This window comes from Melanotaenia boesemani, chromosome 14 (assembly GCF_017639745.1).
Source record: "Melanotaenia boesemani isolate fMelBoe1 chromosome 14, fMelBoe1.pri, whole genome shotgun sequence".
Taxonomy (NCBI): domain Eukaryota; kingdom Metazoa; phylum Chordata; class Actinopteri; order Atheriniformes; family Melanotaeniidae; genus Melanotaenia; species Melanotaenia boesemani.
Genome location: NC_055695.1, coordinates 23,767,127 through 23,786,059, shown reverse-complemented (window position 1 = coordinate 23,786,059; position 18,933 = coordinate 23,767,127). Strand labels below are relative to the sequence as shown.

The window sequence follows — 18,933 nt, the reverse complement described above, 5'->3', positions numbered from 1 at the left end:
TGTCCAGCATTGTTGCAAACAGAATGATTGTCTGGCTGCTGTCTGGTGCTGGGCAATTTTACTCTATCAAGCAGGGATTTATACTACATGTATAAAGTCCCTCTTGATGACATGAAAAACTTTATTAAATCAGACTCTTAATGCTGGACTCGACCGGAGGGGACAGAGAGAGAGAGATAGAAAAGAAAGTAGAGAGAAGAGGGAGGGGAGAGAGAGGGACAGAAAGGGTGTGGGGAGTGCGGGTGGGGACTTAAAACATTATACAGAAAACCATGTAATCCATACTACTTACAACATATATAGCTAAGATCATCCTAGCCAGTAGGTCATTACACAACTAGTTGATAATAGTAACAATAATAATAATCACAATAATAGTAATAATAATAATAGTAGTAGTAATAATAATAATAATAAGAACAGAAATAATAAAAAAAAAAAAATGATAATAGATATAAGTGAAACTGCTGTATTCAAGAACACGCGCAGAGAAACCTGTGTGGATATGCTGGAGAACTCGGCCACATGGCGACGCAAAGACTGTGTGGAGACATTCAGGAAGGAGTGACCATGCAGAGTGATCATGCAGATGCCACCTCACTTGAACAGAGGCCAGAGTCAGGCCAGCGGTCCCGAGACCCAGGCCACCAGCCCCCCCGTAGGCTACAGATCCCGACCGGTCCACAGAGACGACCACTCTCCCGCCCAGGAAGGCAGCAGCAGGAGACCCCAGCAGGAGCCGCCCCGCGGACACAGGGCACCGGCCCCGGCAGGCCGAGGCCAGCAGTCCCCGACCCCCCCGGGCACCGGCCGCCCGGGACAGACGGGGCAGAGGGCCCGGGCCCAGGAGCGCAGGGACACCCCCCACCCCCACAGGCCAAGGGCCAGCACGCCACCCGGGGGGACCCGGCCCGCCTCCTCCTCTCTTCTGGTTTGGCCTGCAAACCTACTGATGATCATCAACCCCCACCTTCTCTCTGTCTCAGTGGAGCACAAGGAGCTGGTGGTGCTGTACCGGGATGCTTGGCTGTTGTCCCACCAGAACATTCCTGAGCAGCTCATAGACTTTAAAGGTGTCAGTGGGATGTAATTGAGGCGTCTGCCAAGATGAATGCAGCACTGTGATTCTGCAAGCAGCACTTTTAGAGGGGAAAACGGTTCACAATCTGGCAAAAACAAACAAAAATAAATAATAGGGATCAATTATCTATGCACATTGTAGCACACACATCTTCATATGCATGATGATAAGTAGTTCATTGGTGTAGTGTTACTTCAGAGAACCTCTAAGACATATAAATATTCAACTCATTGTTTTACTGTACTGATCTCAGTACTCTGAATAACATCTGCCAGGATGACTGCATGTTTTCCAGGTTAGAACATCTCCTCTGAGAAATACATGATATGAATAAGAAGTACGCTGCTCCTCCGACTCAAACCACCCTGACAAACGATGCCAAACAAAACATACATACAAAATTGTCGTACAATAAATGACACCTTATTATGATCTTTGATTTCTTTGTGTAAGCACAGCAATGGGATGATTTTTTTCCTCTCAATACAAACTTTAGGAATATTCAGAATTCTTATTCCTTTGACATATGTGTCAAATAATCATTCACTGGATTGAGAAGTAGAGGAGAGGTCATGGGTAAATACTTGCAGTATTGTCATCCTGCAGCTGTGTAGCTGAAGAGGAAAAGTGAGTGCACAGCTGCAGACTGAGGCCTCAGCTTCTCAAATTGCTCCTGCCTCAGTTTCCTGCTTTTTCTTACCGACCAAGCCAAACCAGGCACATATTAGACCTACCCCCACCTTAATAATCTATGATGTCATCTCTGCATCACTTTTTTTCTACTTTTACTTTAATCCCTGCTTCATGGTGCTGAATATTAACAGGTGTTGGAGCAAAGGAGGACAAAAAGAAGTGAAACCTTTTCTCTATTTTTCTTTCTGATCCTGCCACTCTCTGTGTTAGTCTTTCTACAGCTATCACCACATCTGCTTCAGTTTTGACTTCCCTTGGTTTGTTTGTCCATCTGTATTTAACCCCCCCACCCCCTCTCCTTCCTCCTCTCTGTCAGTCGAGGGAGGTTGAGGAATGATCATTCAGGCTTTGATGCTGCTGGCCCCTACCCTGGCTTTCCACAGCACATGAGCCCAAGCAATTACAAAAGCGCTTCTAGCTGCTCGCTATTACTCTGCAATGCTCTGTCTGATGCAGAAGGAGGAAGAGGAGAACAAAGGCAAGTGGAAATGAAGAGTAGAGGAGTGGAGAGGTTGAGGAGGAAAAGGAAGAAGAAGGGGAGAAAACAAAGGACGATGAATGAGAAAATTGGGTGAAGCTTCAAGCATCACAAACTACATGTTTAGTTGCAGCCAAAAATTCACTTTGACAGAATAACATTAGGACAATTAATTATAGGACTGAGAGATTCCTCACTCTTCCACTGACAGGAGACAGTGTAAAGTCTCATAGATGTCTGGATGCTGCAGCACACATGTGGTAGACAGGAAGTACTCAGGGCATAAGGCGGGGTGGAGGATGGGGCTGGACAGATGATGACCCCTTTATTCCTAACAATCGTTAGACAAGACTCAAAAGGAAGTCAGAAATCACTGCATCATATGGTCCATACTTCCCATCTCCCCAGAAAAGGATTTGTGCCCTTGAAAAAAAAAAAAAAAAAGAAAAAACTATTCAGTCTAAAGCTGGTTAAAGATTTCCATTCAATGTACATAATGGTGGGTCTGTCTTTGCACCATTACAAATAAATTATGTGGCTCATCTGTTTGGCAAGGGTCAATTATGCTCTGCACTGACCGAGTGGTGGCATCTGCCAAGAATAATACACAGAGACACAGCGACAGCAGAGGATAAACAAGCACTGCTTTGTATTATAGCTACATTTTGTTTAAAAAATTAGACAGTGGGTTGTTTATTTGAAGCAGCTACATAAGAAACTAACATACTACGTTTTGGACTATTGGTAAATCTCTGAGTTCCTCAGCATTTTTAACTCAATTAGGCCTCAGACGAGGCCTCATTAGGTTATTAGACACAGGTCCTCTAGCTGTACACAGAATTACATCTAAGTGTAATGACGATGCCTTCAGTTATTGTAATCCTGCTTTCTGTAATGAGCTGCTGCAAACTGAACTTGAAGCTTGTGAGAATGTTGGGTAAAGGCTGAGATTTTAGTTGAGTTCTGCATTTTACTTCTAGTTCTACTACCACAGTTATTAAAAAAAAAGAGAACAGAATGTGATGACTGACAGAATCATGTCTGTTTTTAATGAAGTGCTGCCCAAAGACCTGAAGATAACAAGCATCCAAAATTGATTCTCAGCCATGTCTCTAGAGCCAGAGATTTTCTGAATCTTTTTATATAATATTTTGAACTGTAGCTTTATTGAATATTCAAATATATTTAGCAATTTTATGTGTAAGAGTATTATTTCCCATAGTTAAAAGATCATGATTTCCAGATCTTGAATCTTCTGACCATCTTTACTTTTGAGAGACTCTGAGTCTCTAAAATGCTCTTTTGTTGGCAGTTAATCTCATTACATGATATATTTTCTCTAACTGATTCTTTTGTGACCCTTTATAGATGTTTTTTTTTGTTGTTTTTTATGGTTTTTTTAGATATGTTGTTATCTAGTTCAAAATTAACTGATATTTGTTATTAAATTGATCTTTGTAACTTATAATAAATAATGCTAATATAATTATTAATAAAAAATAATCATTTATAACATCTTTCTTTGCTCTGTTTTTTTATTTGAATTGTATTTTTTACTCTTTTGCTTATCCCATTACTTCTATCTATTGTCTTTGATTGTGGTTAAGTTTGAATTTTCATGTGATGAAAGATACAAAATAAACTAAATAACCGTGTTTGTATTTTTTTTAGCAGCTTAGTGGTTTATGGAAAGCTACTGTAGCAGCACATTAAATATTTGATCATTCAAATTATGTCAATGAATTTGTGTTTGCTGTGCAAATTTTTTGGTGTAGAAGTTGCCCTTTTGAATGACACCAAACTCAAAATTTACGAGTTCATCCTACTACTTTCTGCCTCTGCTTGACTTATTACACATTATAACAAGTTAGAGCTACAAAGCCATCATGAAACTGTGGCTGACCAACGTCTTTTACTGAAGCCAAGTTTGTACCATGATGGTTTCTGGCTAAAGGAATGAGGAATTATTCTGTTTGCAAAAATACCACAAAAGTTTAATTTTATCAATTGAGATCTGCCAAATATGGCAAATCTAATTGAATCATATTCCCTAAATGACTATGTGTTTATGCAGTGTTAGAAGCAAAGTGTGTGGCCAAAAGCTTAATCCCATTAAAGTTTCCAAAGCAACTCCAAAAGAACACACACCTTTGAAACAATAGAAAAGCTGTTCTAAGGACTGCATATTACCCAGCCTCGCCAAACAGGCCAGTTCTATGCCGCTCCACCTCACACCTGCTGTGTGCTGTGAGATGTGGCAACAACTGGAGATATGCAAAGTGTGTATGTGTGTATGTTTGGGAGAGAGAAGCACAACTGGGCATGCAAACTCTTGTATGAATAAATGTGTTAGCGTGTGCATGGACATATAAGAATGCAATCAATGCTCATGGCACAAGGCATGGCCTCAGCTCAATTTAACCCTCCACTGAATGCCACTATGACGCCAGCCAGACTTTGTGTGGCCGCATGCCTCCACTGAAGAAGTTATGGAAAAAATTTGTGGACCAGTAAGTCTTGGGGATTACATGGCTCCTCTTGGCTCTGGCCTCAATAATGCCTCAAATCCAATGTTGCCATGTCACTGCAATTTGGGGATTGCATCTTTAGAAAAAAAAAAAAAACAACAACTTGAAAAGCAAATCTTGATTGATCACGTTGTTTTCATGACGTGATTGGCCAGTGAGATCCTTGGTGGGGCTGTTCATGAGCTTTTGTGTATGTATGCCTGAAAAAGAGTTGGCATGTGTGTGCACAGAAAAGAGAGGAGAAGCATGAGAGAGGGGATTACATGTAGAAATAGCAATGGATCAAGTCAAACACAACATTGGCTTGATTTTTTAATTGCCTCTCAACTACAATGAATGGCCACTGCAGCTGTCTGCGTGAACAGCTGCTAGCCAAAAAAGATTGGACAGAGATGGCTCTGGGAGGGAGGAGAGAACAGTGCAGAAAGAGTCATATGCAGACAATGAGGTATTTTGCAATTTCACAACTTTAAAAAATGCATGCAGGATTAAGATTCACTTTTATTGGAAAATTCACATCTGTTTCCAAAGCGCATTTCCCATGGAAGTCATTCTCTGTGCTGTCTGGGCAAAGCAGAAACAGCACTGAGCATGATCGCATGAAGCGAAGTAAAGCAGATAATGTTTTCCTCTTCTTTCAGCTTTGTTAATGTGGAATTTGTGAGTTTACAAGTCGCGATTTACAACTGTGGAAGAACCAGGGGGTCTGCAAGATTTGATGGAGCCGTCTGTATGGATTTCCTGCAGAATATTTGTCAGACTTGAATTAAGTACTGTTGTTTTGCTCGCTCTCTCTCTGTCTGCTTCAGCCTGAGGCCTTGTGGCTGACTGCTCCACATCTATAAATCACTGGGAACTCATGCTTTTATCCTGAAGCGAGCAAGTTGAGTCAGTCTGGCAAATCACATTTACGTCTCCTTGGCCTGTTTGCAGCAGCTAACTGATAACTAAACACACATTACAAGGCAAGACCCCTTTTGTTTGTGAATTCTGCTCATATCATGTTTTAGTGGTGATGCCACATGAAAGAGTTGGATGTAGATTAAGCTGTGGCTCCATTCTGTTATGGTGATTGTTACTAAGCATAAACTGCAATGTCTCAGGTGTTTGAACACCAAAAATAAAGCCAAAGCACATAAAGAATTTGTGTAAATGAAGAGAGTTGTATGGGGTTGTTAGGGATGATAATCAGCTGTATTCATGCTGCAAACATACTCAGCTTACAGCAGGGTCAGTGTTTGGCTGCACTTGTTTATTTCTTTGTGTGTTTGATGGTCTTCAGAGTCTAAGGAAACTTTCCAAGTCTGACATAGGGTTTCAAGCTAATGCTAATCTTTGACTACAGCTATTCCAACTGTAATATCAATATGGGTGTGTTTGCAAGTGTATGTTCTCAAGCACGTGATTGTGCTTCAATCTTTTTTCCATTCAATCCTTTTGCTTTTTTTTTTCTCTTCTCAGAAGTGCCCTACCCAGATATGTAGGAATTAGGCCACATCACTCAGTACCATCCTGCTCTAATCAAAGTGCCGAATAGTGAAACAGACAGCTGTTGTCATGTGCCTTGATTCCAATAGCTATCTGTCCCTGTGGCTGCCCGGGTCCTTAGTTGGCCAGCTGAAGTTGTAGGGGGAGTGAGGGTAGCGCTGTGTGCCATTTCAAACTCCTGTCAGAGAAGTGCCCCAATTCACATAACAGAATTCACTACAAGCATACTCCTCCAAGGTAAGTTCTTTTTCCTCTTTGCTCTCCTCTATTGCACAACTCATAGCATCCTCCGATCTATCTGCACCTGAAGCTGCTAATTAAGACTTGAATATGCAATAATTTTTTTCATTTGAAATGCCTTTCACAGTTCTTGCCTGATAAATCCACTGAAAGTGAGTAAAACAATCATCTTTTGCAGCCTAATGGAGTTTTGATTCAACTTTTTTAACCTAAGAGTTGATTTTGGGTTGAGTCTACAACATGCATGATCCCAAATAACATTACCATGAGCGACTTGTGTATTGTGAATGTCGGAAACATCTGCTGAAACTCAATGAAAATGGCCATATCGATTTCCCACAAACTCTTCCTCACCTTACAAAGCTGCACTTAGTGTATTAATGTAACAGCTCTGAAGCATTTTGTTGCACTGCCTTGAAACAGTTAAAGAAAAGGGAGACCTTCTTGGATAAAAATGGTTAAATTTGCACCTTTCTTGGTTATTGTCTTTCAATCTATTCCTGGTTCAGGACAGTTGTCATTGGAGGAGGGGCTGCACAGCAACAATAGGCTACCAACTGTTGTGGGTTAAGTGAGGGCTTTGACATAAATGTGGTGTAAGCTTCACAAGAATACCCCTACATCAGGCAAAAGATTTGACAAGGCATTTAACAAACCTGAGCTGAATTTTATTGGCGTGACTTCTTTTGCACAAAGTATCCACAGATCTTTCTTTACTCAACTGCAAACTCAACTTCCATGAAAGATGATTTGTGAAATTTCACATTTAGCATCTTTGTAAAGACTGTTAGGTCTTTTTACATAAAGAATATTAACTATATAAAACACAATTTCTGAATAGAATTAAGCATATTTAATGCCTTACCTACATCTATTTTTGAGAGATTTAAGATAAGTGCTGAGTTAATGTGTGTGGAGGCATGTCAGCATTTAGATTTTGGAGAGTGACGAGAGCAGACAAGAGGGAGACAAAGCATGTTCAAACAAAATCATGAATCTAACTGAAGCCAACTTCAAGTGTTTTTTTTTAACTCTTGTTTAAAAAGAGGACAGATCTAGACAGGGAAAAATTAGCAGAAAAATATATAAGAATTCATGGTTGGGGGAGGTTTAACACTAAAAACACCACACATACAAACATGCAGGCAGTGCATGGATCAGAGGTCAAATGGCCCTGAACTCTCTCCCGTTGGGTTGAGGACGTCAGAAGTCCCTCTGTGTGCTACTCTCCATTTATTTTACTCATCATCCCTCATCAGGCTGGGATGACCCTGTGATCCCAGAGCTAGGGTTACCTGTCAGTTGGCTGTCTATTCATGAGCATGGGGCTTTGGGCTGTGTCAACGTTTGTTGTGAGTAAAAGAAGGAAGAAAAAAAAGAGATAGATTTAGTTCTGTGTGGTGAAGGTGTGTTAGAGTTATGCAGATACAATCAGATAAAATTTCAAATTATTCATGAAAATCTTTCCCTCTTTTGAGATCCTGTTTTAGAGCAGTGCAGGTCCTCGGCCAGCACTCTCTCTACACAGATGACATGCATGTGTGAGAATTCCTGTTTACTCTGAAACAAAGGATCCAAAGAAACACAGTAAACAGATGCTTGCATGGATACCTACTGAGGGGCTCCTACAAAAACACTCCAAAAGCCCCCCCAAGTGTGTGCTGTCAGCTATCAATCAGGTTGCCGTAAGTGGGATCCTTGAGTGGAGATGCTATCAGCTCTGCCTCATATACACTCACACCACAGTTTCCTCTTATCTTTGCAGAGATAACAGATCCCCTCTGACAGCAAGCGGCCTCAACCAGGCCCGCTCGCTTTGTACATCTCTGTTTCATTCTCTGTTTCAGCTGCACTATATATACAGATAGAGACCCTAAAAAACAAACAAACAAACAAACAAACAAACTAAACTAACTAAAAAAAAAAAAAAAAAAAGCAGTCAATTTGTTCTGGTTCCTGTGTAAAATTCAATAAGTGTGTCTCTTATGTTGCAGCTGCTTGGTGCTTACAGAGGCTACAGAGGGCGCGTGCTGCTTCTGATTCCAATCTCTGATGTTATCAGCCTCTAGAAAAAACATGATACATGTCTCAGTTGACAAATCTGGATGGGCATGAAATGAAACAAAAGTCATAGGCATGAAGCTTTCTCAATTTCCTGCCCATGTACTTTTATATTATTTTGTAAACATTCATTTCCAAAAAAAAAGCAAACTTGTGTGAGAAATATTGTTTACTGTGTCTGCTAATAGCCAAAGCCAACAGATGGTTCAGGGTTGTGCAATTAAGTGTTTTAAAGGTCAAAAATGTGAATACATGTGCACGCATGTGAGGTTAGAAGTTTTCCAGTTTCATGTAATGCATGGTGGATTTACAATGCTGAGCTGTAGATATGTGAGAGGCATTTTTATTTGGTCTGAGGACAGCGGCTTGTGGAGATGGTCCTGAGCTGGCTGTGTTTTTGGGCTTCCATGAGACCACAGCAAGTTGGGCCTAATAACAAAAACAAGCATCCTGGTGTGGAGCTGGTCCCACAGTGTGAGGACCTTAATGAGGAACATGTGGAGCTGCCCAGACACACTGTCAGAGGAAACCCAATCCCTCCCTCCCTCCTTTTCTCCCCTTCTTCCTCCTCCCTTCCCCCTATTCTCCCATTCTTTCTCCCTCAGTTTCTTTTACTTTGCTCTACATTCTCTTTTTTTTCAAAACAACGTAGCTTTGTTCTGTTTGAAATATCTCTGTTTTCCCAAAACTTGCAGCTACATTTTCATTTTTCTTAAAGAAGCTGCACCTTTAAAATTACATTTCCTTTTATTTTACTAGAACAAGTGTACTACTGTGAGCAGGTTACTTTCTCTGGTTTTTTACCCCATGTACGCCCTTGATGTCCACTCGCTTCTTTCCAACTTGTTTTAGACTTAACAGTGAGTACATATGTGCTGGGGCATGCAATGCAATAGGCTCATAAGAAAAGAAAAGAAGAAAGAGTTCTTTCTCCACCCATCAAGTCTGACAGGCGCTCTCTGAGTTTCTTTCATGTGCTGAATTCATCCTTACCATCCACCTGGATCAATTAACTGTTTGCTTCAGTGGCCATCAGCAGCACAGTGCGGAACCTCAGATCACTTGGTAGACAACAGCTTATTGAGTAAAACCAAAGCTTTGATTTTGTTGCCTTTCATTTTTGTTTTTACATAACACACAACCAGTGTGTAATTATCATTATTACTAAAGCAAAGACTTCATCTTTTATACTATCGAGTAAAACAATTCACTGTTTTCTTTTCCAGGAAATGCCACATCTTGCATTTGAAGACTCACGTTGTAACAGGTGAGAATAAAAATCTGAAGTTCATTTCAAAATGCTGCTAAATAAACCACAGAAACACCATTTTACTCTTACACTCCCACCTTGTGCTAGAAATCTGTGTCCAAGCTATCATGGGGGTATATGATGTGCAACCTGCTGGGGTAGGGAGTTTAAAATACGACCATAAAGCAACAGCCGTAGAACAGATCAGCTAAGCAAGCCTCCAAAATTAGCTGAACAAACAGAGAAAGGTAGATCCCTCTGGGGGGATAAACTTGGCACAGTGGATCCAGTGTGACAGAGGCCCTTCTGGCAGCTCAGAACAATCCCAATGTTCCACTTGGGCTGAGCTGTCTTCATCCCCCTCCTGTCTACTATAAGTATAAACATATATGGGTAGGTTTGTTCAGAATTTTTACTTGCACTGTGTATGTATACATATCAGCCCAACTCCAACGAAGGCCCGTGAAGACCTTTCACCGGACTGACAGGCCACCTGAATTGCACAATTGTACAGCTAGAGAAGTCTACATGTGTACAGAAAAACCAGTGATCCCATAACTGTCTGGGTTCACTCTCATAAAATCAGGAGGAAGGTGCAGAGGGGCCCCCACAACCCAAAAGGTTCAGCTGCAGCAAAACAAAGCTTTAACTTTTAATTAAAAAAAAAAAAAAAAAAACACAAACTTGGATTATTGATTCACTTAATATGAGTATTTAATTCAGTAATCATTTGGTGCATTCAAATTCTTCACTTGTGTGGTAGAAAAACATCAGAGCATGTCTCAGCCAGAAGGCTGAAATCTGGTGAGTCTATGTTCCTTGCAGATGGTCCAGCCTCGCAGCAGCTGTGCAAATGAAAGACAGTGTCGTTGAAGGAGTGAGAGAGATGGAAACTTGGCCACAAAGGGAAAAAGAGTAACATACCAGTTGCTAACTGAAAATGTAATGGAAAATTTAGTAGTGCACTGAGATTTGCAGAGAGAAAAAAATGCAGATTTTTTTTTTTTTTTTTTTTTAGTTTTGGAAGAAATATAAGCAAACAATATATTATTTTTCCTGGGAAAACAAAACTTAAAAAAAAACATGCAACAATAACTGGTGGTTTAACAGTTTTTTTTTTTTTTACTCTCTTACTCTCTCATTCCTTAGTGACAGGATAATTACCACAAAATAAAATAGAATAAAAATTTCTACATAAACTAAAAGAGCTATGCCTGGTCATTTGCACTCACAATTGTCAATCAAAAGCCTATTATTTAAGCACTGAGACCCAAGTGAGAAAACAACAGGTGGCAAAATCCTGCTTGATGCTGAAAACACACAAACATTTGTTCTTTATGGGGGAGGGGGAGCCAAATAGGATATTTAAGCCTGCTGCACACAAAGTCTTCATTCTGGATGTGAAAAAGTACAACTTCTGAATAAATAACACTGATATTAGGTCAGATGTGTGGGATTTGTAAAGAAAACATGCAGTTGTATAACTATTATAACTACCACACTGTGATTCCTTGTTATATTCAGGGCAATCATGATTTCACAACCCGCCCCACTTTTGTTCACTTCTCCACTGTCCTCATCTCCAGTAATTGCCACTACATGTAAATATCAAGTGGTTAGCGAATAATTAGTCTTTCATTGGCCAGCAATCACCTCTGGGCCCCGTCTATACTTTAGACCCCTCCCTCGTAGAGCCGCCCTGAAGACAGGGGCCCCTTTTGAATGACAGCGCTTGGGAAGAAAGACGAATTTTTGTCTGATTTCCCGCAGCCGCAGCGTCAATGAGAAGCAGTCGAGGAACTCCATTCTAACTGAATGGATTGGTATGGGGAGAAGCGGACCTCAAATCACGGCTAAGCGGCAGCTTTGGGACTGTGTCACATTCACGATGGTTTTACTTTCTCTGCTGTTTCGACCAGGTAAGTGGTGCTTTTTAAATCCGTGCTCCCCCACTCCCGTCCTGCATGCAGTGCGTAGCTGTGTCTCGCATTCACCGGAATGGAGTTGGAGATAGAAAAGTTAACTCTTTTTTCCAACCTACTGTTGTGTGCTTTGAAAGTTAACTGTAGATTTTAAGCATATCTTCCCCGAAGTCTGAAATGTTTTTAGAGTTAACATGAAGGGGAAAGTAGCTGTTTTCAAAAGTTTCCCGTCCTCCCCTGGGACAAAGTAACTAATGTCCTGTTGCTTCGGTATCCCAGCCTCCAGCCTGCATTGCAACGCCTGTATCCCTGCTAGCCGAGCTGCGCGAGTGAACGCACTTTACGGACCTCTCTTAGATTAAAATTACCACTTTTGTCACACCACACATCAACGCTAAACAGTGTGCCACTAACCGCTAACAATTATTACGTTTCGACCACATACACGCATGGGTGTAGTTAATCATTTACCAACTTATGTGCACATAACGGCTTAGCTTCCACAGCTAGCATAGCTCACTAGCAACTGGCATTCAGCACCCGCAGTTAACCTTAGGACAAAACCACTGAGTTTTTGCGTGTATTTTCTTTTATTTAAACCAACCATCCACCGCTAATCGGCTACTTGGTAGTTGTAACTTTTCCACCCAGCTTCTGCTGTTGTAGTTGATGCGGGAGCTAAGAGGACCAAGGCATTGCATCTATTCATTATTAACTTTGTTAGCCACCATGCATGGGGGTCCAAGTTTTTGGCCTCTGAACGTGTTAACTGCTCCTTAATCTCAGCCTGAGATCGGGGATCTGCACTAAATTCCGAGATACTTTTGAGATTAGACTGTCAAGCTTTTATTAGTATTAATGTTTTATTTTCCATGTTGTCTTATTTTATGTGACGATAAACATATGTATTCATTTTTTTTATTTTTATTTTTACAAGTTTTGTATTTAGCTGACGATGTGACGAATCTGCAAGAAATCCCGAAACAATTTAGTTTGCAATTTTTTGACTATATGTTTATTAAGAATACCCCCTAAAAAGTTTATATATATATATATATATATATATATATATATATATATATATATATATATATATATATATATATATATATATAAAAGAAAAGAAAAGATAGAACCAGGGTAGGGTTTCTTCTTGTTATTCTTATCTCCTTATATTTTAAATCTTCCAACCACATTTTATTATAATGCAGTTGGCTGGTGCACGTTTCCCTTCTTGCATACATTATATCTATCTATTACTTGCATATATGTATTTTAAATAAGAATTCAGTCATTACAGTATGACATGAAAATATCCGTATAACTGCAAACTGTAAAAACTGAGACTGTTTAAGGCTTAGAATGAATTGAAGTGGTGGAAATGTTTAAGATTCTGTACCAAACTTGTTAAGAATATACTTGTCTGTAGCTAATATTTTGTTATATTATAAATAAAAAGTAATTGAAGTGCTGCTTCTTTTTAGTATTGTATGATCTTTGCTGGAGAAATTGAATAGTGATAGTCTTAACTGATTGGCAAATGAACCCATTTTAACTTGATTGTCATTAACTGAGTACTTTACATCATCTGTAAATGATTATTTCACAAAGTAGGAAAGTTTTTATTACCTGTTTCTATTGACTTATTAAAAAAACTCTAAGTTTTGAAATAAACTGAAAGTTTGAGTTTAGTAGTTTTGTTTCTACTTTTACTCTGTAAAATCCCTGTATAATATCAGATGAATAAAAATATTGGCCTTATATATAAGCCATCAGTATACCTGAACAGTAAATAATTAACACTTGAAAACCCCATATGACGTCCACCACCAAGCACGAGTATTTAGTTCATGTTAGCTTGCACCCTTGAAATAAAAACCAAATACTTTTTCTTTGTCTCTTAATCTAACTGACATGTACTAATCTAAAATATACTGATTTAGATGTGTGGTCATTTAGCTTGTCCACAGCGTCCTCTTCACAACTGTTAGTAGCTGTTAAAGTGGTGGAACGTAAAGACCCTTTAGGGAGATGTGTGGTTGTTGATTGTTGTGCAGACAGTGATTGTCAGTAAGTGTCAATCTGGGCAGACAAGGCTGGAATTCAGAGGATGGATGCATCTAACTTGACCTCTCACACTCCATCTCAGATTCATCCGAGCTTGTGTTTAAGTGCACTGACTGTGAGATGGATTAATCATCTGCTGCTCTCTCACTGCACCAGACTTGTGTGAATGGGAAGAAATACTGTGAAAATATTCACGTGCACTGACTTGAAATCTCCCATGTTTATCTTGTTGTTTTTGTCCAAGCTGTTAGGAGATAAGATGGCACTTTGGAGTAAACAGAAGATTATTCTGTTGCAATATTTAGAGAGCACTTGGTCCCAGTCTTGCAGTAAAAGTGATTTATGTGTTTGGAGATTCTGGCTCATCCTGATCTTAAATGGAAATATTTCTACCTTACAGCAGGAGGTCGTATCCCAGGCAGCACAGACAGAAACATCAAATCCAAAAGTTGCTATAAAATGTAAATAAATATGATGAATATCCACACTTTATTTCTCAAAGTAGTAGTTAAACTTCTTTGTATTTGCTTTTGTAATAAATAACCCATTTGTGGGAAATTACTTGACCTGAATCCCAGAATTCAGGCTGAAAATCACATGCTGGGCTTCTTTGCCCTGCTGCCTTCCAGCTTCCAGTTGGCATCCTGAACAATTGTGACTGATATTCTTCTTGGGATCCTCTTTGAGTTAGCAGCCCCAATACGTTGGCCTTACATTGACATGTATTGTAACGTTATGGATTTCAATGATCTCACCAACAGCCAAACCACATTCAACACCCTCAGGCAATCTAACATTAGTTAGTGAAGCTGTTTCTGTGAGGGCTGCATGAGCAAAATTAGTTTTGACTCATTCTGGAGCACAGTGTGTGATCGGGGTCTTGTGAGCTAACACGTTTGGGTTTTAATGCTCTCCTGATTGTGCTAAACTTGATAGTGGAAAAGTTATTTGCCTCTTCATGCAGCGCTATACATTAATGCTAATATTAATGCTGATGTTGTTAGATATCCATCGCTTTTTAAAGTGGTGGTAATATGTTAGAAAAATGTCATTTTTCTTTTGGCAAATGTTTTCAAAGTGATCGCAACATAATGCTGCAATTCAAATGTTCATGATCATCTTGATCCTTTTTGTTCTCCAGCTCACTGCCAGCAGTGTCGAATCCAGCGCTGCAATGCAGAGTATGTGACTTCTACCTCACCAGCGAGTGGTCTCCAGGAGGATGTGGCTCTAGACGTGGACTACTGCATTGCCCTGAGGGCCTATGCTCTGTGCACCCGGCGACAGGCACGGAGCTGCAGGGGTGACCTGGTCTACCACTCAGCCGTCTTTCGCATTAAGGAGTTATTCTCTCAGCACAACTGCTCCAGCGATGGGCCCACCTCCTCCGCCAAGGTTCCCAGCACGTCTCGACCAGCGGTGTCGGAGCTCTGCGATTACGAGAACCGGGTTCTGGTATCGGGCTCGGGTGGCCAACAGAAAAAGTACGCCCATTGTGGATTATTCGGAGACCCGCACCTACGGACTTTCAGAGATGAGTTTCAGACCTGCAAAGTGGAAGGGGCGTGGCCTCTGATTGATAATCGCTTCCTGTCGGTGCAGGTGACCAATGTACCTGTTGTCCTAGGCTCCAGCGCAACAGCAACAAGCAAGGTAAGGACGAGTGTAACTCTCTACCTCTGAGCTGTTTGCAGCGTCACCTTCCTTTCTCTTATCATTTGCCTTTTAATACATAAATGGGCACAGACACACATGTCCAGATCAGAAACTACCCCTCACATGACAGTAAGTTTGAAACTAACGGCCTACACAAGCAGTCTGCTTTTTCCATGCTAGCTCGCTAGCTCAAGCGCCGCCTTAAAGTATCAAACATGTGAAGTTAATCGTCATTCCATGGTGCCTCTCTAGTCTCCAGCATTCCTCGTGTCTTGGAGCTCCTTCAGATCTGTGAGAGGAAAAGAAAAGAGGAGGGGAGTCCTTCAGTGGTGTTGAATCACAGACATGCTTGAGTGCTTTACCTTTAACACATGGGTGGTCATATGGTAGTGATTAACGCTCACTCGAACATTTTCCTCCACCGCCATGAGCTGGAATGTTTTTTCACCCCTCTGGTCAAATAATTAACTCTCAGCGTTTTGTGTAAATATGGAATAATTTGGAAAAATAAAGGAATAATTGGCCAGCAACAAAGAGTTTTTGATTCTGTTAATTAAGTAGGCTGTTTTTGTGTTTATTTTTTTTGTTTTTGAAACCTTTTTGTACATCTGTTTAGTAGTGAAAGTTGCATATTTAGTCACTGTTTACTTTATCAAGCTGCTTCTTTATTTTCTTCTTTGATTTAACAGTGAAAAGCTGCGTTCTCTTTATAAAGAAACATCACTGATTGTTTTAAACCTGGTTTAAAGATCTGGTTATGCAGCCCACTGAAGATTTGTAGCAAAGGTGTATCCGTGCTAAACACCCACATGCCCACATCCCACTTTTGGAGTTGTTTTCTACTGCCAGACTTCAGACCGGAAATCATCCATCAAATACAGTATTCCCCTTTAAGTATAAACGTAACCACAGGCACTGCTTTGTCAAAATATGGAGGATAAAAAAGGAGGGTAACTCATATTTGTCAAAGCTCTGCTGAAGTGTAAATCAGAATTTATGACTAAATGACAGCAGTATAAGCAGAGTGGTGGAGATTATCATATGTTGTGTTTATGTTTGGCAATGATTTTTTGTTTTGGATTGCAAACGTAGATGATTTTTGGGATCATTTTATTAAACTAATTTAGTTGTGAATAAATTTATTTGATATCTGACAGAAAATAGCATCTACATTTTGTAAAAACACCAGTGTGATTCACCAATATAACTGACCCAACCTGTTAATATTTGTTACTTACTGCCACCTGGTGGCTATAATATGTATTATTTTTAGTTGTTTTTTTTTTTGTTTTTTTTTTTCTTACCTTTTTGACAAAATGCTAGATGTAGGGTAAATCTAACACTTTAAATCTTTTCTTCTAAACTAGTTTTACTTTTTCCCTGTTTCAGATCACCGTAATCTTCAAGTCGTATCATGGATGTACAGATCAGAAGGTGTACCAGGCCACCACGGAAGATCTGCCCCAGGCCTTTCAAGATGGGACTCGGAGCGGTGGCGAGAGCGGCAGCCTGACCGTCGCAGAGCGAGGCGGCTCCGGAGTGGGGCGGCAGGTGAAGATACAGGCCCGTTACATTGGCACCTCCATCATCATCCGACGTGTGGGCAGCTATCTGACCTTTGCCATTCGCATGCCAGAAGACACACTGGACTTTTCTGAGGACAGCGGCGGTCTGCAGCTGTGCTTGCACGGCTGCCCGCGCAACGAGCTCATCAAAGAGCACACGCTGAGCCGCCAGAGCCAGCAGCCCCGCCTTCAAGGCACCAACACGGAGTTGGGTCCACTGCGGCCTCCCCACCAGATCTACACAGTGGAGAGAGCCACGGCCAAGTGTAGAGAGACTCTGCAGGTGGAAGACGTGTACTTTCAGTCCTGTGTGTTTGACTTACTGACGACAGGAGATCCCGAGTTCTCTATGGCGGCCTACGGCGCCCTGGAGGATTTAAAGGCACTGCCACCTAGTAAACTGAAGCAGAATTCTCCAAGGACTCCTCGTGTTTACAACCGAGGAACGTCACAGACGCTGGCTGCAATAGCAGCCAACAGCTCCCTGCTCTCACTCCTACTACTCATGCTGCTGCTGTTGTAAAAAAAAATAATAAATATAAATGATTTTTTTTTTTTTTTTTTATGTGGTGCATGGCCACAGACAGGACATGGAAGCATTACCAGCTTGAGGAAAGAGTGACTTGAGCACAGACATTTTCTATTTGTATTTTTATTTCGAAGGGGGGTGGGAATCTATAATCTTTACTGTTTTTTTTTCTTCTTTTTTTTTATCTTCCATTTGAAGGATTTCACTTTTTGACAGAACAATTTTCCCACGTTGCATCTTCTGTGGATTCGTACATGCATCGCATCATTTAAAAGAAATAAAAAAAACAAACAAAAAAAAACTAAACAAAAACATGTATGCGTTCAATCATGTGCTCAGCTGGCCCGTTCAACATGTCTCCAGCACACAGTTGTGACTAATCCAAAAGAAATTGAACCCAGGGTTGTATATGCCAACCGTGAAGCAGCGAAATGGCATCATTTTTGTAAATATTTTACCGAAAATGTGCACAATCTTTAAACACTCCACTGCGTATGAAGTTGAATATCACTCCATACAGTATCTATGCTTATTTTTTTTTTTTACATTTTATCTAGAGCAAGGTGGCTTCTAGATCCTATATAATCCAGTAATATCAATAGCACTTAATGTTTTTAGCAGCAAGTGTGTTTTTTTTTTTTTCCTTTTTTTAATCATGGTAATTTGTTTAAGCAATTGGAAAATTGAATACACGGGATCCAACAACTGTATGTAAAAACTACCTAGCCTTAAAGAATGATGTCAGTGTGATATTCAGCAGTTTTCAATTTTTGCGAAACACTCCCTCTTCAAGCTGTTTGGCTTCCAGTTTTAAAGGTAAAAAAACACAAATCTTTATATAATAATATATTAAAAAAAGTGTATATATGTGTTTTATATTTTGTACATTTGCCTGTATAGATGTTTTAACTGTAATATGTTTTACATTTGTTGTTTAGCAGGTTATTTTGAGTCATTGTATGAAAAGTAAACTAATATGTGTTGAGCTGAATCTTTACATTTCTGTATTAAAGTGGTGGACACTCCAGACTACAATAATTCCCCCTTCTTTGTTAGTCTTCTTACTGCTTTTCGTATTATAAATGTTTTAAAATATTTTTGTATTTCTAATGAAGTGATTTACTTTTATTTATTTATTCATTTAAAGATGATATCCAAAAAATGTGGATTTTCAAAATGAGCAGTGTTTTACAGAAGCATTGTTTTCACCAGCTGTGTCCTTGCAATGCCGCTTGTATCCTGGTGGTGTCCTCAGTCTACAAGGCCTGACAACCGGTAGCACAAAGACAGCTTTGACAAGCTGGCTGTGTAGCTGTAGGGTTCCACAGTATGTTCTCAGTCCCCTGAGTAAATGTTACTTTTGAGTGCTGAGCTGG

At 40.2% G+C, this 18,933-nt stretch overlaps 1 protein-coding gene across 2 annotated transcripts in view; it reads left to right on the top strand.

The window, feature by feature from the left end:
- The window catches only part of rgmd (RGM domain family, member D), a 57,261-nt gene extending 38,594 nt beyond the window's left edge, over positions 1–18,667 (top strand). For both annotated transcript variants that reach the window (XM_042007017.1, XM_042007016.1), the window contains 4 exons: positions 9,796–9,836; positions 11,589–11,737; positions 14,949–15,460; positions 16,853–18,667. In XM_042007017.1, coding sequence (XP_041862951.1) covers positions 9,799–9,836; positions 11,589–11,737; positions 14,949–15,460; positions 16,853–17,551 — 1,398 coding nt within the window. In that variant the 5' untranslated portion in view covers positions 9,796–9,798 and the 3' untranslated portion in view covers positions 17,552–18,667. The remainder of the gene's footprint in view (positions 1–9,795; positions 9,837–11,588; positions 11,738–14,948; positions 15,461–16,852) is intronic.
- Positions 18,668–18,933: the final 266 nt, after the last annotated feature.